This window comes from Palaemon carinicauda, chromosome 3 (assembly GCF_036898095.1).
Source record: "Palaemon carinicauda isolate YSFRI2023 chromosome 3, ASM3689809v2, whole genome shotgun sequence".
Classification (NCBI taxonomy): Eukaryota; Metazoa; Arthropoda; class Malacostraca; order Decapoda; family Palaemonidae; genus Palaemon; species Palaemon carinicauda.
Genome location: NC_090727.1, coordinates 61,559,766 through 61,584,499, shown reverse-complemented (window position 1 = coordinate 61,584,499; position 24,734 = coordinate 61,559,766). Strand labels below are relative to the sequence as shown.

The window sequence follows — 24,734 nt, the reverse complement described above, 5'->3', positions numbered from 1 at the left end:
GTGGAAAATCCACAAACAGCATTGAACGAGAAAAGAGACTTCATTCATACCCAGGATGCACAAGGGGAATGATTCTTACCTGCAGAGGGGTGAGGTCAGCTATGCTTCGGTCTTGCGAAGCTATTTCCCCAAGGGGAGAGAAGGAGAAAGAAAGAAGTGAGCCAGACATTCTTTTCATTCACCCAAGACTAACCTGGGTAACCTCAGCTCTCAACCCTCTGCTACTTGTCCATCAAGGAGCCTGAGGCATTAGATCACTTATTGTGCGGCCACCACAGGACCAATAGACAAGGTTTCCATGCTCCTGTGGGTTACGTCTTTCAGGTAGTGGGCTGTGAAGGTGTAATGGGAGAATGTTATCCTTTTGGTATTTTTATTTTTTTTCTGTGAAATTGATTCATCATCCGACTCTAATATCTTTAAAATTATCTCTGTTAGTAATATTGATTATAAAAATCATTTAAAGAAAATTTATTCCATCAACGAATGCATGTAACATTATTGCCATTACCTTCTTATGTTTTTCTCTCTCTATCTAATACGTGGTCTTGAGTCGTTCTTTTTATTTTCGTTTTGGCCATACTGGCATGAGAAAAACACGTAGGAGAAGCCGAATGGGCATGCTTCCCCGTCCATTAAAGATATTTGTTTTGGGTCATTAGATAAGACATTGACGTATCCCTTTTCAAAGGTAAGACTTCGTTATAATCTAGAAGATTATTATAAGGATAGGGAATATTATGTTATAGATAGAGAGGAAAAGCGATCAGAATGGATGCACTGGCTTGCCAATGTCCTGTAAAGTTTGCATACACCCTCGTGGTCGTGTTGCATCATTTTACAAGACACCCTATTTATTCACTTGAGTATGATACATTCCTTTCTTTATAAAAAAAGGGGGATGTGAACATGTTAGTAACATTAATACCTCCTCGTTTCCCTGAAAACCATATTAACTGTACAAAGAGTATTGGTTCCTTATATGTAAATTTATTTTCAATGCCAAGAGGGCGTCACGAAGTAGCCGACCTGTAGGACACCTCAGGACTCCCCCTTTCCCTCTCTCCCATGGAAAATTCCATTGTTTATGATCTTAGATTGGGCTATACAATTGTTTCTGAAAGCCCAGCAGATATTTTTCTTATCAATTGAATAGTTATATTTCCTTTGGAAAATAGTTTAGGCTATAAAAATTATTCAATGTCATTAGGTATATGAGTTAACCTATGTCCTCCTATACCCTCCCTAACCTAGACACAGGGGCCACAGAAACCTTCTATAGCCTAGCCTAGAATTTCCTATAAACCTTGAGTAGGGTATTTGTAAAGAGGTTTGAGGAGGCCTAGCCTATGCTATATTGCGTTAAAGGGCATATTAGCCTAATTTACCTCACTTAACCTTGTAAGATTTCCTTTGCCTCTTAAACCTTTTATTTGTTCTTTAGGAAATTTGAAAACTATAGTTTCATATTATTGTAAAATTATTAAATAGAAGTATCCTGTAATTTTGTTTTGAAACTGAAGCATAGTAATTATATTTTTTTCTTTGTTATTACAAAGCTTTTAGAGGTAGGCATTATTATTTGAATAAGAAAATTAAATAACTGTAATAATTACAGGGAACCAGTCTTGGAGACCTGTGATCATGAATCAGTCTGGGAGATCTGTGATCTTGGACTCAGTCTAGAAGATCAAATTATGGAACAGTGTACAACATTTTGAACTGAATAAAACTAGATAAGGATCACGTCTCTCTCTCTTACACGTCGAATGTCAAGTTCACTTTTGATGAACAACGAAAATTTATGTCAGGAGAAAAAGAAAAATCCACTGTGACAGAGGTAGAGCCTCAAACCTCACCCCGGGTACAGTAACAGATGATCTGGATCGTCAGTTACTGAGTGGAGACTTGTCGTCTAGGATCTGTCACCTCTTGAGACTATGTCTGGCAGCAAACTCAGGGACAAAACTGAATGTTGCTTTTCACCTTTTCATGAATGGACGATGTCGAAAGAGACCAAGAAGTTCCTTGACTCGTTTGGTCGCTGTCAAAATGTGTAGGAACACTGTCTTCTAAACCAGGTGAAAATTTGTTGCCGGGTGAAGTGGACGGAAGGGAGGTCTCCTTAAAGACCGGAGGGAGAACTCGAACTATGTTCCGAGAGGGAGGTTCCAATTCCGACTGGGAATAGCTAAGTTTGTGAAGATCTAGCGATGAGGGGATGTCCCTTCCTTTCAGTTTGAAGGAGAGGCTCAAGGTTGAGTGATCATCTTCACCTGCTGAAACTGAAAAGGGGTTTTTTCCTCCTGCATATACTCATAGATTCTGCTAATACTGGAATAGAGGTATCGAGTGGAGAGATACGCTTTCCTACGACACCAACCACAGAAGACATTATACGTTGCCCGGTAGACTGATGCTGAGGAATTCCTCAGATATCCTGACAACATCTTCGCAACTTATTGCGAAAAGCCTCTCTGAGAGAGAAGGTACTGGATAGTCTCCAGGCATACAATCGTAGCAAAGCTATAGCTTGTGGTAGATGTTGAAGTGTGGTTGTCTGTGACATGGAGAGGGTTCTCTTGGAAGCTCTATCAGGAGCTGCAGAAGGTTTGGAAACCGTTCTGCGTAATGCCATAGCAGAGCTATGAGAGCCCTTGAGAGGCTGACCGAAGTTCTAGCCTTGTTGAGTACCCTTCTCTTCAGACAAAAACAGGGACGAGACGTAAACGTCGTCGTTGTACCCACTGTTGTTGGCACGCTTCTTGCCAGAGAGCCTTGGGGTCTAGGACTGGGGAGCAGCGGAAGCTTGAGGTTCAAGGGCGTTGCGAACAGATCCATTGTTGGAGAACCCCATAAAGTCGGGACTTTGTCGGCTATGAGGTAATCCAAAAACCATCCAGTTCACCTTTTGCACAGATTGTCGGTGAGCACATTCCTCTAGTCTAGAATGAAGCGGGCTGATAGTGGTAACGAGCGGACTTTGGCCCACCTTAGTATTTATACTGCTAAATAGGAAGAGGCCGTGAGCAAGTACCTTCTTGCATGTTGATGTGAGCCCTTATGTGGTGTTGTCGTTTATCACACCACTGAGTGGCCCGTTAGGAACTGATGAGGCTGTTGAAGAACCGGAAAGTTGGCCTTCATCTCTTAAGAGATTTAAGTGAAGGTACTTTCAGACTCTGTCCAGAGGCCCTTCTTTTGATGTGTCTAAAGCTGGCCATACATGCAGAGAACTGACGGTATGGTTTATCTTTAAGGACTGGAGGGACGCTCCAATCCTGCGAGAAATGCCCACACATGCTATGGCCTAGCCTGCATAGTTCAAGAGGACTGGGCACCCAGGATAGGTCAACATGGTTACGTTTTTGGTACTTGTTAACTAAGTTTGGTACGTTACCAGGTATCAAGTAGAACTGGTAGCCTACATCTAACTTTGAAAATGCCAAATTTTGGTACTTTTTACTTTCTTTATTTTTCAAATAATATAAATCTATGAAATCTGACTTGAAATAATCATATGAAGGAACATGATAGGCATTCTCTGTCGGCTTTTATGTGGTGGTGATTTGTCCGCTAAGGTGTTACTGTACTTATTTCTCTTGAAGTCATTATAGGATTAACTTTTCCATTTATCTCCATTAATCTGAGAGCCCTAGTGTCTCCTGGGAGGATTATACTAAATGGATTTTTAGACCTTTCTGGAGACTATCTTATGCTGAAGCACTACTGCATACTTGTTTCTGCGTTAATTTATAGAAATTTGAGAACGATTGCGTTTATATAAGCAGAGAGAAAATGTGAGAAAGTTATGCATAAGTTAATAAAATTATCATTAGCTACTTAATTTATCCTCCATCCATATTTTACACCTTCATTTTTTCCTATGAAGAGAATTCATAAAACTTAATCAGAATATTAATTTTTCATCTTTTGTTTCAGTATCTATTTATCATCAGAATACAAGATAAAGTACTATTGCACGGATAAGGCAGAATACTGTGGGGTTTTAAAGATAAATTATACTATGAAAAAGGAGAGGAAATTTAAGAAAATCATAACTTGGTGAATGAAAATATGAGTGGAAAATCTAACAAAGAGCAATGAAATGCATAATATTACAAACTTGTGAAATCTCGACGGGATTAGCCTGTCCAGTCAAACATGCTGACAGGATGAGAGTACAGGCTAATCGCGCCGGGTTCGTCCTGTTGACCCCCGTACACAATCCTCTGCACGTATGGCCTGCTTGAGTACAGCATCAAGTCCGAGGGGTGGGGAAGGAGGAGAAGGTTACACCACCCTGTAAATTCTCGACTGACACTCATCCCTTGAGATTCATCCAAGCTTCTGGTCCCATGGGGATCAGAATGTCTGGGGCTTCGAAGGCCTGATTCCAATTGGACTCAAGCCGCCACTGGAGAGAACAAATCCTGAGGCGGCCGTTGGAGGCTAGACAGGCAAGAGAGGATAGGTGTCTGAGGAGGAATAGTCACTCTGGGCTGGGAGTTTTTCTTGTCTTGAGAAAGAGTTTTGTAACCTTTCTAAGCCTCGTTATCCTGTCTTTGATGAAAAGGTTTTGTGGAGATTGGTGTCTAGGATCATTCCCAGATATACTAATCTTCTGAGAGGGAAGTAAGGAAGACTTCCAAAGGTTTACCATAATCACCCAATCTTAGTAAAAAGACTTCAGAAGTTCTGGTGCTAACGCAAGTTTGCCAACGAGTCTGCTAGGGTCAGTCAGTCGTCCAGAAACAGATGAGACTGAAGCCGATCCTGTGAGCCCAGGATGGGTGCTGAGGAAAGACCGAAGCACCGTGCCCTGAACTGGTATTTTTTGTTTGTCTAGACTGAATCTCCAATATTTCCTACTTCCTAGAAGATGGATGGTTTGGGCCTGGAAGTATGTGCCCTTTAAGTCCAGCGTGCACATGAAGACCTGTGGTCTTACCCCTTGTCTGAACTTCTCCAACATGGTGTGGACACCGACCTAAAAGGACAGCTCCTTGCGGATCATTTCGCATGGGAGAGTGTTGACGCTGGGGTCCTGACTCGTGGAGGAAAGGATAGGATGCGATACCTTGTGAAAGGATTCTTCCCTGAAAGAGAACTCCTTTAACTGATAGAAGTAGGTAAGGCAACGATTGACCCTATAACGCACACTGACGGGATTGATGCTATTCCTTAGAACAGCATCGGTCTGGCGAATGTTAATCAATAGTTAACGGCTGGGTATCGTGTCTACTACGCATTTGGAGAGTGCTCGCGAGTAGTCACCTGTCGAAAAGCCACCTGATGGGGGCTGTCGATCGCTTTAGTGGATTGGTGTGATGGCGAACGGCAAGTAGCGAGAAGTGTGTTGTTTGCCTTCCGATCTAGGGAACCACGGGCGGAAGTTGACTAGTAAGTCTGATTGACAAACTGCTGGTGAATGGCGAACTGCCGATGATCGGTGACTCGGCGATCTGTAAACCAAAGATGCTGATGATCGGTGACTCGGCGATCTGTAAACCAAAGATGCTAACGACCAGACCGCCTTCTGCCTGGTCAGTCAGCCAAGGAAGGTTGACGATTAATGAGTTAGCAATTGGGTTGGAGAGCCCTGAGAGACAACAGAATGGTTTAATGATTGTCAGTTGGTGATCGGTGAGCCATTGACGATCAGCGCTCGATCGAGGACTGGCGATCAGCGAGCTAGAGATCAGCAAGCTGATGATTGGCTGATCAGAGATCAGCGAGCTAGAGATCAGCAAGCTGACGACTGGCTGGTCAGAGATCATCGAGCTGAGGTCGATAATCTTAGAAAGACGAGCTGGCAATCGGTGATCTAGTTATCAGCAAACTGATGACTGGTTATTGACTAGCAATCGGCGATCAGCACACTAGCAATCGGAAATAATTAGCAATTGGCGAGACTGGAGGTCAATGATCAGAGAAAGATGAGCTAGCCATCAGCAAACGGTGATCTAGCAATCAGTCGGTTGATGATTTCTCATTATCATTATTACTTGCTAAGCTACAATCCTAGTTGGAAAAGCAGAATGCTATAAGCCCAAGGGCCCCAACAAGGAAAATAGCCCAGTGCGGAAAGGAAACAAGGAAATAAAATGTTTCAAGAACAATAACATTAAAATAAATATTTCCAATATAAACTATAAAAACTTTAAGAAAAGTGGAAGATGAGCAAGTAATTGGCAATTGGCGGACTAGTGAAAGGCGGTCAGTGAGCTAGTGATCGGCGATCTGTGATAGGACATTTGCAACGTCCAGATCGTTTTTACTGAGAGTGGTACTGTCAGAAAAACCTCCTGAAGAGAAAGGAACCAAGGGATCCCTGTGAGGAGTCTCGACCGATGGTAGATGCAGTTGATCCGCCTTGGAAGAGGAATCTTCAGGATCTTGAACCCTTCTGTGAAGCCTCTTCCCTCTTTTCCCGGTGGGCAAGCTGTAATGCGTTTGCGGGGAGGCGAATGGGGGCAATGGTGACCTGTCAAAAAGTTTTCCCTTTCGTGCGAGTGCTCAGGAGAGTACTGGAGCGCTGGCGATTCAGAGAGCGCTGCGCAAGATGATGCTGGTGCGTAGTTTCCACAGAATGTGCAGGAGAGCGCTGGCGAGCAGTACAGTGGTGCACAGGAGGATGCTGGTGTGCAGTTTCCTGTGAATGCGCAGAAGAGTGCTGGCGCTGTGGCGAGTCCTTGCTCATTGGCGAGTGCTGGTGCACTGGCGAATGCTGGCACATTGGCAATCGCAAAACCGCAAGAGCGCGGTGGCGCACCGGAGAGCGTTGGCGCGCAGTAAGGCGCTGTGTAGGGTGTTGCGCAGTCTCCCTAGAATGCGCACGGGTGCGCAATAAGACGCTGCACAGACTGTTACACAGTGTCTTTAGAATGCACAGGAGAGCGAGGGTTCGCAGAAGAGTGCTGGTGCGCAGTTTGGTGCTGTGAAGGAGGTTGCTGAAGAGCAGCTAATGAAGAACTGCAGGTGAAAAGGCGAGTGCTGGCGAGCTGAAAATTGCCGGCAAACACTGGCGCGCAGAAGAGCGCCGCGGCTTGGGAGAGCGCAGTCGTGTAGGAGAGCGTTGCCGAGCCAAAGACCGAGGTTACGCAGGAGCACACTGTGGTTTTGATGAGTGCTGAAAAGCTCGAGCTGGAGAACGCAGTTGCGTTGGGGAGCGTAGGTAGTGTGGTGAGCACTGGCGAGCTGACAAACGCTGCTCCCTGGAACGGCGAGGCTACGCTGGAGAGTGCCACCGATCAGGAGATCGCTGGGGCATTGGAGGGCGCTGAGGATGAGCAGAAGGCTGAACGCCGAAACGTTGTAGAGCGCTGACGAGTTGGAGAGCACGGGCACTCTGGAAACCATGAAGGAGCAGGCCGACGCTGACGAGATGTTGGTGAGCGCTGGTGCACTGCAGGGCGCTGGCACACTGGAGAACATTGGTACATAGCTGCACGCTAGATATGGCCTCAAGAGGCTGTACCAGACACAGGAACGGCGACGGAAGGTCAGCTAGTAGGACAATCAAGAACCGGGATGTGCCCTTTGGAAGGGCGAACATCCACCAATGGAGATCGCGAACGATCCACAGAAGAGTCCAGGACTAGCTGCAGCATTGTCAGGAGCACGCCTGAAGACGATGGAAGAGGAGGCTCCTCTGCGGGGGAAGGCTGCGTTGCTGAAGAACCAAAGATGTGTCTCTTCACCGGTGTGACGGCGTACATCTAAGGAGAAGGGATGACGCCCCTGAGGGCCGGTGGATCAGCAAGCTGACCTTCAGCAGTAGCAATCCTCCAAAGAGGAGTCCCTATGAGTGGCCCCTCTCGCGAACAAAAGAGGTGATCACTTCGCAGAAGAGACTTGCCCAAGGCTATGCTCCGCCCCCAAAGGAAGAGAGACTCAGCAAGAGGGGAGTGTAGTCTGGGCGAAGACAGCAACTGCAGACGGAATCGAATAAGTGAAGAAAATGCAGGGAAGTTTTCCCTTGGAAGGGGAAAACAATCCCACACCTGGGGAGGAAAACTCTACCTCGGAAGGAAAAGTAGTTCAACCCCTGGAGGCGAACCTTCTGGTAGCGCTCTAAGATGACCTGCTAAGAGGGCTGCCTGAGGAAGTGTAGCCGGTACTAGTTTCTTGAAGAGGAAGTGCTGATCAGGTGCTGCCACGGGAGTACTTCTAAGAGAAGGGATGACGCCCTCTGAGGGTCGGCAGTGACAGCAGATTCCCCAGGCATGAACAGAACAGCTCTGCTTCGTCAGCTCTCTTAGTCAAACGAAGAAGAACTGCATTGCTAACTGAGGAAATATGAGATAGAATATATCACAAAAACTCCCTCGGGAGTGCAACCTAACCTGGGAAAGTTAAAGGTGCTCCTCCGTTAGTAGTGAACGGCCTTGAGAAGAGAAAGACCAAAGTCAATCTCTGAAAGGCCACACTCCCTTCCTTCAGTAATCCATACGGTCCCCGTGGAAGAGGGAAAGGCGAAGATAACAGCTGAACGAGGAGGGTGCAAACGATGACGATTCCCGTGCGGCGGCGGCCGAATCAATGGTAGGTTATCAGCCGACGGGAAGACCGATGGACAAGAGGGGAGAGGTCGGAAGGGAAGGGTCCCCGGCCTTGCACAAGTGTCTTGAGAACCTGTCGTATACGTTATCACACGCACTGCACAAACACTGAAAAGGAAACTCACATTTCTATATATATATATATACATGAACAATAAGAATGTTTTATATATATATATATATATATATATATATATATATATATATATATATATATATATATATATATATATATATATATATAGAGTGAACCCTCAAATATTGCGGTAGATAGGTTCCAGACCCTGCCGCGATAGGTGAAAATCCGCGAAGTAGTGACATCATATTCACCTATTTATTTAACATGTATATTCGGACTTTTAAAACCTTCCCTTGTACGTAGTACTGTTAACAAACTACCCTTTAATGTACAGAACACTTAATGCATGTACTACAGTACCCTAAACTAAAACAGGCACAAATATTAAAGGCGATTTTATATCATGAGTTTCCTAAACACGCTAAAAAGCACGATAAAAAATGGCAACCAATGTTTTGTTTACGTTCATCTCTGATCAAAATGAAGAAACAAACTCATTTAGTGTACACATATATGTATAGGTTAGTTTTTGCATCGATTATATTGATTATACAGTATGTTGATTTTGTTATTACCAATGTTTTACTTAATTTTTCTTAGGACTTCCAAATGAAATGTTTTTCTTTATGACGCCGCCTGAAACGACGGCGTCATAAAGTACTGTACGCTCAGTAAACAACCACGCTCAGAACAAAGAAGGCATTTAACGCGCATGATGAAAGTGATAAATAATGATACAGTATTTACAGTAAAAGCATTTACAAAATATGTTACCTTACAAATATAATTTACCGTATCTATATAAAATCATACAGTACTGTACAGTACATATTGTACGTAGCAAAGCAGGAAAACAATTTACGAGAGAGAGAGAGAGAGAGAGAGAGAGAGAGAGAGAGAGAGAGAGAGATTGTTTTACGTACGTACTGTAAATGTAAATTTTAAACAAAAAATATCAATTTACGAGAGAGAGAGAGAGAGAGAGAGAGAGAGAGAGAGAGAGAGAGAGAGAGAGAGAGAGAGAGAGAGAGATTGTTTTACGTACGTAAATGTAAATTTTAAACAAAAAAAATATGATAGGTTACAACAAGTAGACTTTTAAAACCTTCCCTTTAACTTAATGCACACAGTACTAAACTATAAAACAGGCACAAATATTAAAATGTTAGAATATTAAAGTAAAAAATAAAGATTGTTACTGTACTCACCACGAAAGAAGTTCAAGAAAAACTTGAATGATGATGGCGATGAATTTGCTGCACAGTAGAAATGATGATGATGAAGCTGATGATGTCTTCTACTGTGCAGCCAATCATAGTATTTTACGTCTCTTCAGACGGAGGTGTCTTTTCCTGGGACACCTCTTCAACTTCTTCAATTTCTTCAATTTCTTCCGAAGGCGTACTAGCAGGAGGAACTGGCTCTTTTTTGCGAGGTTGGAAGAACATTGTGATCGGAAGTTGTTGCCGCTGCTTCTTTTTTCGATCTAAGAGCATCCTGTAGGGAGTCATGATGTCATCGACCTTGTTGGAGAATTGCATAGACCGAACCATATCCTCGTCCCACTCTTGCAACATTTCTTTCACCTCCTTTATATGGTTGCAGACCTTGGCAAGCCGTTCTAGTGTTAAGCCCGTTTCTTCGACATTTTCTTGGGTCTCTTCCTGGGTTTCACTCTCTTCTTCGCTTGCCGATTTCGTCAGGTCTTCTAGGTCTGCGTCAGCGGCTGGGAATGGCAGTCCAACAACTCGTCGACGTCTTCAGTCGTCATGTCGCCAAACCCGTCACCTCCAATTATGGCAGCCAACAGCACAGATTTGCGTATTGCAGAGTGTTGGATTTCCGACGGAGTAAACCCCTCGTCGTCGTAAACAATCTGGGGCCACAACTTCTTCCAGCTCGCTTTCACAGTTGCAGGTTTCATCTCCCTAAGTGCCTTCTGGATATTCTTCAGGCACGTGGCTATGGTGTACTGTACTGCAGCCAGTACGCCTTCAAGTTAAAATCTTCATCCTCATCATCTTGGGCAGCATCCACACACGCAACGAGGTCCGCCAAGGTATTCTTCGTGTAGAGGGCCTTGAACGCCCTGATAACCCCCTGGTCCATCGGTTGAATTAATGACGTGGTGTTGGGTGGCAGGAACTCAACCTGAACGCCCTCACGCGACAGGTCAGTTGCGTGTCCACCAGCGTTATCCATAAAGAGAAGGATCTTGAATGGCAAGCCCTTCTCTACGAGATATTCATTGACTTGCGGGATGAAACACTGGTGGAACCAGTTGGAGGTCAGCATCTTTGTAATCCATGCTTTTGGATTATGCATCCAGTACACGGGAAGGAGATTCTTATTCTTATTTTTCAAAGCGCGAGGATTTTTTGACTTATAAATAAGCCCCGGCTTTAGCAAAAATCCAGCAGCATTGCCACACATCACGAGGGTAACGCGATCCTTGAATGCTTTAAAGCCAGAGGCTTTGGCTTCCTCTTTGAACAGGAAAGTTTGCGACGGCATTCTCTTCCAAAACAAGCCGGTCTCATCCATATTAGACACTTGTTCCGGCTTGTATCCACCTTCGGCAATAAGTTCACGTAAGTTTCAGCAGCGGCAGTGTCAGCCGAAGCAGCCTCGCCATGCAGGGAAACGCTTTTCAGGGCGAAGCGTTTCTGAAACTTCGCGAACCATCCTTTGCTGGCGGTAAAACGTTGTTTCTGAGGCTGGGAATCAGTGGATGTCCCTGGTTGAGGCTCATCTGCATCATGATCTTCTTCAGCATGGTTGCCGTCGTCGTCTTGAGGTTCCTTTGCAGCAAAATTCTCATACAAGCTCAAAGCCTTTGTTCGGATGGTGTTCGTATCCAAGGCTATGTTCTTCTTCCGGCAGTCGGCAATCCACACAGCTAAAGCACCTTCCATGCGTACGATCGTTTTATTACGCATTGTAACGACTCGCTTCGCTGATCTGCTAAAGGTGATTGCAGCCGTCTTTCTAATGTTCGCCTCGTCCTTCTTGATATAGCGAACAGTGGATTCGTTGATTCCAAAATGGCGCGCTGCGGCTGCGTAGCTTCTACCGTCTTTCAACATATCGAGAAGCGTCACCATCTCAGCAATCGTCATCATCCTTCGGTGGCGTTTAGGCTCACTACCAGCCTTAGTAGAAGCAGAACGCTTGGGAGGCATTGTACAGTAGGATTTACACAGAAAGTTCAACAAAAAGTTCAACTTAAAACAGTCGCACACAGCACAGATTAAACTTCACAAACTTAAGAACGTCTACTCAGCGATACGGCGTAAGAGAAAGTGGCCGCGAACAGAGGCTGGAAGCTGGAGATGCAGGCAAAACACCAATCACGTGCTAGATAACAAAACTTGAGTTCTGATTCGTCATCTATCAGCGCTTGAACCAATCACAACCCGTCTTATATGATGCGTAGGTTACCAACTCAAAGTACAAGATACCCCGCGTATACTGTACGTACAGTATTAATAATAATAATAATAAACAATGATAATAATACAGTAATAATAATAATAATGATAATAATAACAATAATAATTTTATTAACAACAACAACAATAATAATAATAATAATAACAATAATAATAATAGCTTTACGTATGCTATTTTATCCTTTTGTAGGATGTGTGTGTGTCTCTCTCTCTCGTACGCTTATTCGTAATGTGATTTTTGTAACAAAGAATATTATTGGATGCAGTACTACGTACGTATACATACAAAAGATTCATGGAAAAGAAGCACATCCATTACATTTGTAGTGCAGTAGTAGCCATCAGCAGCCTTACATCATTCTAATATGGTATGACTGCATCTGATTTGCGTTTCATGTTCGATTTAATTTTACTACGTACTGTATACAGTACTGAATTATCGTATGATAATAATACAGTAATAATAATAATGATAATGATAATAATAATAATTATAATTTTATTAACAACAACAACAATAATAATAATAATAACAATAATAATAATAGCTTTACGTATGCTATTTTATTCTTTTGTAGGATGTGTGTCTCTCTCTCTCTCTCTCTATCTCTCTCGTACGCTTATTCGAAATGTGATTTTTGCAACAAAGAATATTATTGGATGCAGTACTACGTACGTATACATACAAAAGATTCATGGAAAAGAAGCACATCCATTACATTTGTAGTACAGTAGTAGCCATCAGCAGCCTTACACCATTCTAATATGGTATGACTGCATCTGATTTGCGTTTCATGTTCGATTTAATTTTACTACGTACTGTATACAGTACTGAATTATCGTATGATCACATTCTCTTTTCGTGTTTTATTTCTTTCTGTGCTGAATTATATACAGTAGGGTCCCGAATTACACGTGTTCTAATTACGCGATTCCTCAATTACGCGATCGATAGTTTTAAAAAATTAAATTTCCTGTATCTGCGAGGAGCATTCTAAATCCGCGAGTCAAGCACCGCGAAGCGTAGGAAATCTATTGTTTTCTTAATTGTATTGGGGGGGGGTGGTGATGGTTCCCCGATGTCTGAGAAGGGGGGGGGAAGAATGTGAGAGTAAGATTTCTGTTCAAACATTTTAAGACTAGTTTTGTATGAAAAATGTTAAGGTTTGCCCATCTGTATGTATAATATTCCATATTTGTACTAATTAATTTTTATACTTACGTTGTGATTATGGTGAAAAATCCTTATTCATTAAACTTTAAATTAAAAACCATCAAAATCAACGGTGCCATTTGAAATATTGAAAAGTTTCCAAAAAAAAAAAAAATCAACAAACACCTTTGTTGCTTTCGTTCGCAAGACTACCGCTATCATCCAGCAGTAGTGCGTTGTGCTCCGTTTCATCTAAATTGTTTGAAATTCTTTTATATAGTACTTTTGAAACAAAAAAATAAATTAAATAAAGACTATTTTATATCATGCTACTGCCAAACATGTCACTACAACCAAACCCATTACTTTGTTTAGTACGTTCCATCGCCGATCATAACGACCTCGCTAACCAATTTTAACATCTGTCTATAGGTTAACTTTTGCGGCAAAAGATATCTTACCAGGTACTATGTAATAATAATGTTATAATTAATGTTGTTTTATTTATCCTTAGAAAATCAAAATAAATGAAATATGAGCAATTTTGTTTCGTGTTTTTTTTCCCTAAAAAAACGCCTCCTTAAAAGGAAAACGTTTTATTTACGTTTCATCGTCGATCATAAACGCATTTACTCCTGAAAGTGATATTGAAGAGCTTTAACTAAAGATGTTATTATAAATAAAGATTATAAATAGGTGGTAAAATATCTATAATTAAAGTGTAGCAGCATCAAGAAATGTTGGGGTTCGCCCTTTACATAAGAATGTACAGTACTGTACATTGGATTAGACAGAACGTAGAAAAAAATCAATTAGGGAAAAATCGGTATTCGATATCCTCTTCATCAGCGTTGTCAATCGGCCTTTTTATTTTTTTTATTCTCAGTTGCTAACTAGTTATCGCACTGTGAAGATCTGCACTCATTCGAGTCATTCCGATAATTCCCATCATGTCTGCACCGACCCTTAAGCCAAAAAGAAAGACTTATCCCATCGAGACGAAAAAGCTTGTCATTAAGTTGAAAGCAGAAGGAAAAAACAACTGTGCTATTGGCCGTCAGCTGAATATGAGTGAGTCTACAGTGAGATCCATTTTGAAGAATAAAGATCAAATTTTGAAAATGTGCGACTCCTATGGATCATCCAGCTTGGACTCAAGGAGTTATACATCCACGAATAGCAAGGAGCTTATCAAGATGGAGCGGTTTCTTGTTCTATGGATAAACAGGAAGGAGAGCGAAGGTGTCGGCCTAGACAAAAAGACTATCATGGACCAAGCAAAGAGTTTCTACAGCCTGATATGCAAGAAACACAACGTGTTACCATCTGGCTTTAAGGCGTCAACCGGCTGGCTTTACAGGTTTTTAGAGAGGAAGGGTATACGGAATCTTAACATGACGGGGGAGAGGAACTCTGCGGATGAAATTGCAGCCAAGGAATTCCCTGCCATCCTGAAGGGAATAATCGAAGATGGAGGATACCACCCGGATGCTGTCTACAATATGGATGAGGCGGGCCTCCAGTACAAAAGGATGCCAAAAACAACATTTTTAGCTAAAAATGTTAAGCAGGCACGAGGGAGGAAAACGGACAAATCTCGATTAACTGTGCTATTCTGTGTCAATAGCACCGGCACCCATAAGATGAAGCCCCTTGTCGTGCACACAGCCAAACACCCTCGATGCTACAACCATCTTCAAGATATGAAAAATGCACCCGTGTACTGGAGGTCCTCAAAAAAGGCATGGATAAATTCGACCATTTCCCAAGATTGGCTCCTCAACTGCTTTGTTCCTGACGCCCGTCGGAAGTGCCTTCAAGATGGCCGTGAATTTAAAGTCATCTTGACTCTGGACAACTGCCCTGCACACCCTTCGTTTTTGGATGGCTTACACCCAAACGTTCGTGTCGTCTTTCTTCCTCCTAACACAACTTCTCTTCTACAACCCTTAGATCAGGTGAGTTCTTATTATTGCATGAGAGAGAGAGAGAGAGAGAGAGAGAGAGAGAGAGAGAGAGAGAGAGAGAGAGAGAGAGAGAGAGAGAGAGAGAGAGAGAATTTCGATGGCAAAGTAAAGAGTATCGTTTTCTGAGGAAAATTGTGAGAGAGAGAGAGAGAGAGAGAGAGAGAGAGAGAGAGAGAGAGAGAGAGAGAGAGAGAGAGAGAATTTAAACATAATGAATTAGGGGGGTTGAGGGCAAGCTATAAATAACAATTGTCTTAATCATTTTTATTTCCTTTGTTTTCAGGAAATCATCGCTTGTGTTAAAGCTCTCTATCACAAAACTGTGTTCCGAGATTTTCGGAGATGTACGGAGTGTAATATCGAGGCTCAACAGATGATTGAAGATGATTCAGACGTGGATGAGCCAATGGAGGAAGAAGTAAACGAAGATTTACTCACAGTGCACGAATTCTGGAGGAAATTTACTGTAAAACATGTAGTAGACCACCTTATGAAAGCATGGGAAGGCTTAAATGTGGCAACGATCAGGCATGGGTGGTTGAAGCTGGCTCCCCACCTCGTTCCTCCTATTACGCAACCAATTCAGCAATCACGTGATGTTCTTGCAGCCGCCGTACAGGAAGCTCGTCTAGTACCAGGTACAGTATTTTTTCCCGATTTCTTTTACTGTACATACAGTACATTCCTGAATCATTTGACACAACTTTTATATATCTTGTTCAAAATTCTATATGATAAATGTATTGATTGTATTTTCACAGGTTTTGGTGATGTGGCCGAGGACGACCTCCTAGAAATACATGCTGGAGGGGAAGAAGCAACAGAGGAAGATATTATGAGTGCCGCTGCAGTCGAGGATACTCTTCAACAAGAACCTCAACAGCAGCCAACAGATGATGCTGCTCCTAAGGACCTTTCAATGCACCAAGTGTCCTCCATTCTGGCAGTAATCGACATCTTGAAATCCACTATTGCCGAAAATGAAGTTAGTACCTTAACTTGCTTAATTAACTCTTGGCATTCAATCGGTTTTTTTTTTTTCATTGATATACATTTTGATGAAAATGTAAAATAGAGAGAGAGAGAGAGAGAGAGAGAGAGAGAGAGAGAGAGAGAGAGACGTTCGTTAAAGACATTTCAAGAAACTCATTTCATGTTGAATTTTGGAGTTACTGTATATCTTTTAAAGATATTGTATATTTATATAACATTTTGAATTTATATCAGTTGATTTTTTATGGTGAAGTAATACATTTATATGTAACCGATTACATAGTGAAAATGCGCAACAGAAACGTTTATGTCTTAGAGAGAGAGAGAGAGAGAGAGAGAGAGAGAGAGAGAGAGAGAGAGAGAGAGAGAGAGAGAGAGAGAGAATCGTTCGTTCAAAACTAATTTTCAAGTTCATTTCTTAATATTTATTTTACTTTTCATTACAGATTTGTGAGGTTCGGAAAGCTGAAATGATTCAGGGTGCTGACCAAACATTTAGGTATTATTTCGATCTTCACATTCAGAAGCAGAACAAGTTGAAGCAGGCACTCATAACAAAATTCGTTAGGCCTAACGTTAGGCCTAACGTGAGTGACGACGACGACGAGCCTGCTCAGCCCGTAGTCCTTGATCCGGCCGTCCCCTCAACCTCAAATGTTTTTCAAAGCCTTCCTTCTCTAGAAGAACTCTTCACAGAGGATGATATGGAGGAGTTTGAAGGTTTTCTAGGAGAGGATGGATAGATAAAATATTGAACTAAATAAAATGTTTTTTTAAAGATGTTTTCTGGCAGAAAATTACGATTGATTATCGTACAGCAGCCTAGTGCACACTTGCGCCTAGTGGCCGTGTTTACGTGTGTGTCATGATGGATATACAGTACGGTATACTGTAATTTTTAACTACAGTATTGCTAGATACTGTATCAAACCTTGAAAGCCCTTTTTTGTTTTTTTGTATTTTTGTATCTATAGCTAGATACTGTATCAAACCTTGAAAGCCCTTTTTTGTTTTTTTGTATTTTTGTATCTATAGCTAGATACTGTATCAAACCTTGAAAGCCCTTTTTTGTTTTTTTGTATCTATAGCTAGATACTGTATCAAACCTTGAAAGCCCTTTTTTGTTTTTTTTGTATTTTTGTATCTATAGCTAGATACTGTATCAAACCTTGAAAGCCCTTTTTTGTTTTTTTGTATTTTTGTATCTATAGCTAGATACTGTATCAAACCTTGAAAGCCCTTTTTTGTTTTTTTGTATTTTTGTATCTATAGCTAGATACTGTATCAAACCTTGAAAGCCCTTTTTTGTTTTTTTGTATTTTTGTATCTATAGCTAGATACTGTATCAAACCTTGAAAGCCCTTTCTTGTTTTTTTGTATCTATAGCTAGATACTGTATCAAACCTTGAAAGCCCTTTTTTGTTTTTTTGTATTTTTGTATCTATAGCTAGATACTGTATCAATCCTTGAAAGCCCTTTTTTGTTTTTTTGTATTTTTGTATCTATAGCTAGATACTGTATCAAACCTTGAAAGCCCTTTTTTGTTTTTTTGTATCTATAGCTAGATACTGTATCAAACCTTGAAAGCCCTTTTTTGTTTTTTTGTATTTTTGTATCTATAGCTAGATACTGTATCAAACCTTGAAAGCCCTTTTTTGTTTTTTTGTATTTTTGTATCTATAGCTAGATACTGTATCAAACCTTGAAAACCCTTTTTTGTTTTTTGTATCGATAGGAAATAATTCTACGTTATTCGGAAAATAGTAAATACTACAGGCATAGAAAATTATCAAAACTTTAACAACTTTTTATTGTTTTATTTATCCATTAAAGAAATTTTGTACAGTATTTTATAAAAAAAATCTATAAGAAGGATTTCTTACAGTATTGTTAAGATAAAAGCTACAGTATATATATATATATATATATATATATATATATATATATATATATATATATATATATATATATATATATATATACACACACACACAGACATACACACACACACATACATACACACACAGTATATATATAGCTAGAAAGCTAGAAATGGAGTGAAAAAAAAATTGACGGGTAGGTTGCTGTTTGCCGCCATGATGTGTTTCGAAATGTACGAATTTCCAATTACACGAGGCCTTTCATCGACCAAATTCTCGTGTAATTCGGGACCCTACTGTATCATATGTAATGCAATGAAAAATCAGTAAGAGCAGATATTACTAATTACAGTATTAATGTAATTACAGGTAATGAAATATCGTTTTTGGGGTCTTCAGATTTCGCGGTATTTTCGAAATTTCCGGAAAATCCGCGATATGTATAAATATATGGGTTATGGAAAAAACCCGCGAAGTGGTGAATCCGAGATGGTCGAACCGCGAAGTAGCGAGGGTTCACTGTATATGTGTATATATGTGTATATATATGTGTATATATATATATATATATATATATATATATATATATATATATATATATATATATATATATATAAGAAAAAAGTAAGTTAAAAGACAAAAATTAATGGCAGTCCAAAATAGGTGAGGAGGAAGAGCGGTAACAACCGGTCTACATCCGAGCCAAAAGTAAAGTTAGCTGAATCACTGGTGTGTGAGTGGGAGCAAGCTACCCCCGCTAACAAGCGATATGGGTAGTTAACCCTCGCTAAATTCTAATGGCTTGTCATTTCAGCTTCACAGAAAGTAATCCCCCCTAAATAAATAGCATAGGTTTGAATTCCAGTTACAGAACACAGGAGCTTTGGGAAGAGGTTGGGTGGTCAAAAAAGAAGTCCTAGATTTCTTTAAATTTGAAGAGGACCCCGAAGGTAAAGAATCTCTTTAGGATTACTTCTTCTACCGGGGCCCATACTTCTCTCACTGAGAGGCATACCACTCTCGGCATTTAGGGTAAGCGTTGTTCTGGTCACAACGCTGCCCACAGGGGGCAGGAAACAGCAGATGCGGATGACATGCCTGCATGAGAACGGCCAAGGAGAGAGCACATATACACACTGAAAAGAAACTGAAAAGAAATAGAAAAAAGCAATCAGTCAGTAATGGCAAGTCAATAATGGTAAGGGGAAGAGCAGCAACGTCCGTTCTCCCCCCGAGCCAAAAGCAAAGTGGGTTCACAGCCTAGATGTGTGAGTGAGCGGGGTAGCTACTAACCCCTCAAATACCCCCGCTAAATAGCGAGAGGGTGGTTAACCCTCGCTTAAAGTCTAATGGCTCGCCTTTCAGCTTCGCCGAGCGTAATATCCCCTATAAATAGCGTTAGTTTGTATTTAGTGAGAGAACAAATGCAAGTTGGTTTGCAAATATCGGAGACATTTGCAAAAATCCCACATATCTCACAATGGTGGAAGACCTCAGGGGTATCATTTATGTATATAAAAATAAAAAGGATGGACACTCTACCTAACCTTACATAAATTACAACACAGAGCACAGTTTGACAAAGGGCTGCCTCCATCTCCATGGCTCAACTACTTAACCTACCCTTGATGGTATGGTTTCTCAATCTTCTTCTTCTTCTTTGTCTGCATCTTTTCCCACTTTTTTGTGGGGTTGATGTTTCTGGCCAGTGTTCTCCATCTACCTCTGTCCCACACTTTTCTTCTTCTTCTTCGTCTGCATCTTTTCCCACTTTTATGTGGGGTCGATGTTTCTGAAGGAATGGTTTCTCAATGAATTAGACAAATCATCAGTCTATAACAAATTTTCAAAGTACAGTCATTTGTATTTATCCTAAGTATATAAACCTGAGTCCTTCAATAGGAGAATGTAATTCAAGCAAAGTTTTAACTACACTACATCATTCCATAAGCTACTTAGTACTGTATTATCGAATGTTAGCACTCAAAAATAAGGAGTCCCTGCCCTAGCTAAACCTTGCTACGCAAGGTCCGCGGCCTACGCAAGCTGTGTGTTGAGACGTGCAGAAGTGTGACTGTCTAGGTAAAGTTATTCCGAATCTATGTAGGAAAAACCTGATGTAATCAAGACTTCCCAATACCACCTCGCCAGGGTATGGGGATGCAAGTGTTAGCTTAATACTAGGTACACAAGGCAACATGGTTTACCTGCAGTGGTTTGAGGTCAGCTTATGCAGAGAACCCAGGATGCTGCTTTCCCCACGAGGGTAGGATGAAGAAAAGAATAAGAGCCAGTCAAATCTTTTCATTCACGCAGACTAAAACCGGGTAACAGTGACCTCAACCTTCTGCTACTTGTCCAATAAAGAGCTTGAGGTATACAACCAGCTGTTGTGCAGCCACCACAGAACCGATAGAGATCGTATCGAGTTCCTGTGGGTCACGTCTTGCAGGAGAAAGGTTGTGAAAGTCACCTGGAGCATTCACATCCTTTCTTGTAAAACCTGCGTCACAGAGTAATCTGCTAAGAAGGACCAGGGGCATGGTTATGCCCCTGACACTGTGAGTCGTCATGTCGAGATGATGTTTCGGTGATCCTCCTCTAGTCTCTCCCAGTGAGGATGACAAGAGGAGGGACCCGGGCGGGCTGTTGCCGTTTTCTTTAGGTAAAGTCTCATACCTTACCCTGGGTACAGTAATGGATGATGTGGATCGTCCGTTACTGAGTTGAGACTTGTGTAGGATCCGTCACCTCTGGAGACTGTGTCTGGCGACATACTCAGGGACGAAACTGAACATTGTCTTTCGCCCTTCTCAATAATGGGCGATGTCGAAAGAGAGACCATGAAGTTCCTTGACTCGTATGGTTGCTGTCCGAGTGTGTAGGAACATTGTGTTCTTAAATCAGGAGAAAATTTGTTGCCTGGTGAAGTGGAACATAAGGAGGTCCCTTTAGGGATTGGAGATTTGAACCATGTTCCGAGAGGAAGGTCTCAATTCCGATTGGGGAAAGGCAAGTTATAAGTCCGTACGAGTTAGGAAAAGTCTATCGATGAGAGGGTGTCCCTTTTCTTTCAGTTTGAAGGTGAAGGATTAAGGTTGAGTGATCATCTTTACCTGTCGGAACTGAATAGGGGGTCTCTTCCTCTTGTATATATACTCGAGGATTCTGCTATTGCTGGAATCGAGTGGAGAGAGACACTTTCACATGACACCAACCACACAAGACGTTATACTGCCTGGTAGACTGATGCTGAGGAATTCCTCAGATATCTAGACAACCTTTTCGCAAATAGGTATTGGGTAGTCTCCAGGCGTACAATCATAGCAAAGCTATAGCTTGTGGTAGGTGTCGAAGTAGGTTGTCTGTGATGTGGAGAGGGGTCTCTTGGACACTCTATCAGGAGCTGCAAAAGGTTTGGAAACCGTTCTGCATAATGCCATAGCGGAGCTAGGAGAGTCCTTGAGAGGTTGACCGATGTTCTAGCCTTCTTGAGTGCCCTTCTCCAGATAAAACAGGGACGAGACATAAACGTCACTGTTGTACCCACCGTTGTTGCCAGAGAGCCTTGGGGTCTAGGGCTGGTGAGCAATGGTAGCCTGAGATTCAGGAGCGTTGCGAACAGACCCCTAGTTGGAGGACCTCGTAAAGTCGGAATTTTGTTGGCTACATGGTGATCCAAAGTCCATTGGGTATACCTTATCTGAGATGCTGTGCACAGATTGTCGGCGAGCACGTTCTTCCAGTCTGGAATGAAACGGGCTTATAGTGGCACCGAACGGACTTTGGCTCATCTTAGTGTTCATACTGTTAGGTGGGAAGAGGCTACGAGCAAGTTCCTTCTTGCTTGTCGATGTGTCTCTATGTGGTGTGTCGTCCATCACATCAGAGTGGTCTGTTAGGAACCGATGAGGCTGCTGAAGGACCGGAAAGTTGGCCTTCATCTCTTAAGAGATTTAAGTGAAGGTACTTTCGGGCTCTGTCCAGAGGGCTGAGGTCGTGTGGTGCAGCACTATGGTCCCTCCTCTCTTCTTTTTCTGACTCAAGTCTCTTGGAATGGGAGTTGTTCTCGTTTCGAGAAGGTTTTGTGGAGATTAGTGTCTAGAATCATTCCCAGATACACCAGTCTTCTGGGAGGGAAGTAGGGAAGACTTCCATAGGTTTACCCTGATCACTGGATCTTGGTAAAAAGACTTCAGAAGTTCCAGTGTTAATGCAAGGTTGCCACTGAGTCTGCTAAGGTCAGTCAGTCGTCCTGAGACAGAGGAGACAGAAGCCGATCCTGTGAGACCAGGATGGGTGTAGTGGAAAGACCGAAGCAGTGCCTTGAACTGGTGTTTCTTGTTTGTCTAGACTGAATCTTCCAACCTTCCTAGATGGATGGTTTGGACCTGGGAGTAAGTGTCCTTTAGGTCCAGTGTGCAAATGAAGACCTGAGGTCTTAGCCCTTGTTCGAACTCCAACATGGTGTGGACATCGACCCAAAGGGACAGCTCCTTGCATGGAAGATTATCGACGCTGGAGTCTTGACTCGTGTCGTAAAGGATCAGGCGCGATACCCAGTGTAAGAATTCTTCTTTGAGAGAGAATTCCTTTAACTAACAGAAGGAAGGCAACGCCTAGCCTTGCCATGCGCCCTGATGGGATTGATGCTATTCCTTAGAATAGAATCAATCTGGCGAATGTTAATCAATGGTTAACCGTTGGGTATCGTGGTTACTGTGCAGTTGGAGAGTGGTCGCAAGTAGTTCCCTGTTGGCAACCCGTTGATGAGGGTTGTTGAATGTTTGCCGATCACTTTAGTGTGATGGCAAATGGCCAGTAGCGAGAAGTATGCTATATACCTTCTGATCTAGGAAATTACAGGAAGCAGTTGACTAGTAAGTTCGAGTCACGAACTGCTGGCAAATTGCCGATGACCGATGAATTAGTGGTCTGTGAGCCGATGGTGAGATAGAGATCAGCAAGCTGATTATGGTCCCCCTGGTTGGTCAGAGATGAGCAAGCTGAATGATGGGCTGGTCAGAGATCAGCAAGCTAAGTTCAATGATTGAAGAAAGATGAGCTGCCCATCGGTGATTTAGTGATCAGCAAGCTGATGACTGGTTATTGACTAGCAATAGGTGATTGAAAACGCTAGCAATTGGAGATCTTTAGTCATTGGAGGGACAAGAGGTCAAAGATCAGCATTGAGCTAGCAATTGGCAATCTGGTGATCGTTGACCTAGCGATCAGTAAACTGTGAACTAGCCATCAGCAAACAGTGATCTAGAGATCAGACTGTTGATGCTTTCCCGTTTGCTGACGGTGGTCTGTCAAGGAAAAAAGAAACTTCAGAAGAGACAGGGACCAAGGATTCTCCGTTTCGATTCCCCTTGTAGGATGGAATCTTCGGGATCTTGAAACCTTCTGTGAAGCCTGATTCCTCTTTCCAGGTGGCAATGTTTGTGTGTCTGCGGGGAGGAATGGTGACCTGTCCAAAAGTTTTATTCCTTTTTACTGCCTATTGGGCGAGTGTGTATGAGAGTACTGGAGCGATGGCACACAGGATGACGCTGGTGCTCAATTCCTGCCTGGAGAGCAGGCAAGTGCTGGCTCTTAGACAAGAGCTGGTGCATTGGATCTGCGAGCCCCGACTCTTTGGCAAGAGCTGGTGCATTGGATCTGAGACCGTAACTGCGCAGGAAAGTGCGGAAGAGCGCTGGCGCGCAGTAAGGCACGGTGTAGTTTTGTGCATTCTCCCTAGAATGTGCTGAAGCGTGTGACTGGTTGCGCAAGGGCAGGTGCATTGGCGCGAGTACTATGTGGAGACTATTGGACGCGCATGCGGAAGACCATCAGCGCCCGCACGCGAGGAAGGCTGCGTGAGCGCAAGATCATTGGGGTGCGTGCATACAGAAGGCCAACAAGTGTTCGCGCGGGAGACTTTTGGTACCCGCGCGTGGAATACCGTTGGCGCGTGCACGCGCGCATATGCGGAAGGCCGCCAACACGGAAAGCCATCGGCGCGCACCCGGAGGAATGTCAGCGCACATGTGCGGTACACTGTTGGCGCGCGGAAGACTGTTGGCGCGTGCAAGACTGTTGGCGTTCGAGCACGGAAGATAATTGGCGCGCGGAAAATCATCGGCGCGCACGCAGGAGACCATCGGCGCCCGCGCACGGAAGATCGTCGGCGTTCGTGCGGAAGACTGTCGGTGCTCGTGCGGAAGACTATTGGCGCGCGCGTGGAAAATCATCGGTGCGCGCGGGAGACCATCGGCGCCTGCGCACGGAAGATCGTTGGCGTACGCGGGAGACCATCGACGCCCGAGCGGAAGACTGTTGGAGCGCGCGCACGCGTGGGAGATCATCGGCGCCCGTGCGCAAAGACTGTCGGAAGGCGCGCGCGCGCGGAAGACTGTTGGAGCGCGTGCGCACGGGAGACTGTTGGAGCATGCGTGTCGCTCTAGTAGGTTGGCAGGTCAGCTGGCAGGACGATCATGAACTGGGATGTGCCCTTTGGAAGGGCGAGCATCCACCGATGGGGACCGTAGAAAGGTCCGCATTAATGTCCAGGACCGAAGTCTAAAGGACTACGTTGCAGTGCATGGTTGCGCTAGTATATCGGTAGGTCCTGGTAGGTCTGCTGCGCTGGTAGGTCTGC

The 24,734-nt window shown here is 43.1% G+C and overlaps 2 protein-coding genes across 3 annotated transcripts in view; one reads left to right on the top strand and one right to left on the bottom strand.

Moving 5' to 3' along the window:
• The window catches only part of LOC137638309 (uncharacterized), a 102,394-nt gene that overhangs the window by 19,238 nt on the left and 58,422 nt on the right, over window positions 1-24,734 (bottom strand). For both annotated transcript variants that reach the window (XR_011044025.1, XM_068370369.1), the window contains one exon: window positions 19,712-19,880. The gene's annotated coding sequence lies outside the window, so the exon portion shown is untranslated. The remainder of the gene's footprint in view (window positions 1-19,711; window positions 19,881-24,734) is intronic.
• On the top strand, window positions 15,623-17,513 carry LOC137637507 (uncharacterized). The gene is made up of 3 exons (XM_068369681.1): window positions 15,623-15,853; window positions 15,977-16,200; window positions 16,655-17,513. The coding sequence occupies exons 1-3, from the start codon at window positions 15,706-15,708 to the stop codon at window positions 16,949-16,951; spliced, it is 669 nt and encodes a 222-aa protein (XP_068225782.1). The 5' UTR covers window positions 15,623-15,705; the 3' UTR covers window positions 16,952-17,513.

Bases quoted from the DNA above. Each gene is read 5' to 3' on its own strand.
- LOC137637507 (XM_068369681.1), top strand. From the start codon at position 15,706: ATGAAAGCATGGGAAGGCTTAAATGTGGCAACGATCAGGCATGGGTGG. The intron at 15,854-15,976 runs GTACAGTATTTT...GTATTTTCACAG, and splicing joins GGAAGCTCGTCTAGTACCAG to GTTTTGGTGATGTGGCCGAG. The intron at 16,201-16,654 runs GTTAGTACCTTA...TTTTCATTACAG, and splicing joins CCACTATTGCCGAAAATGAA to ATTTGTGAGGTTCGGAAAGC.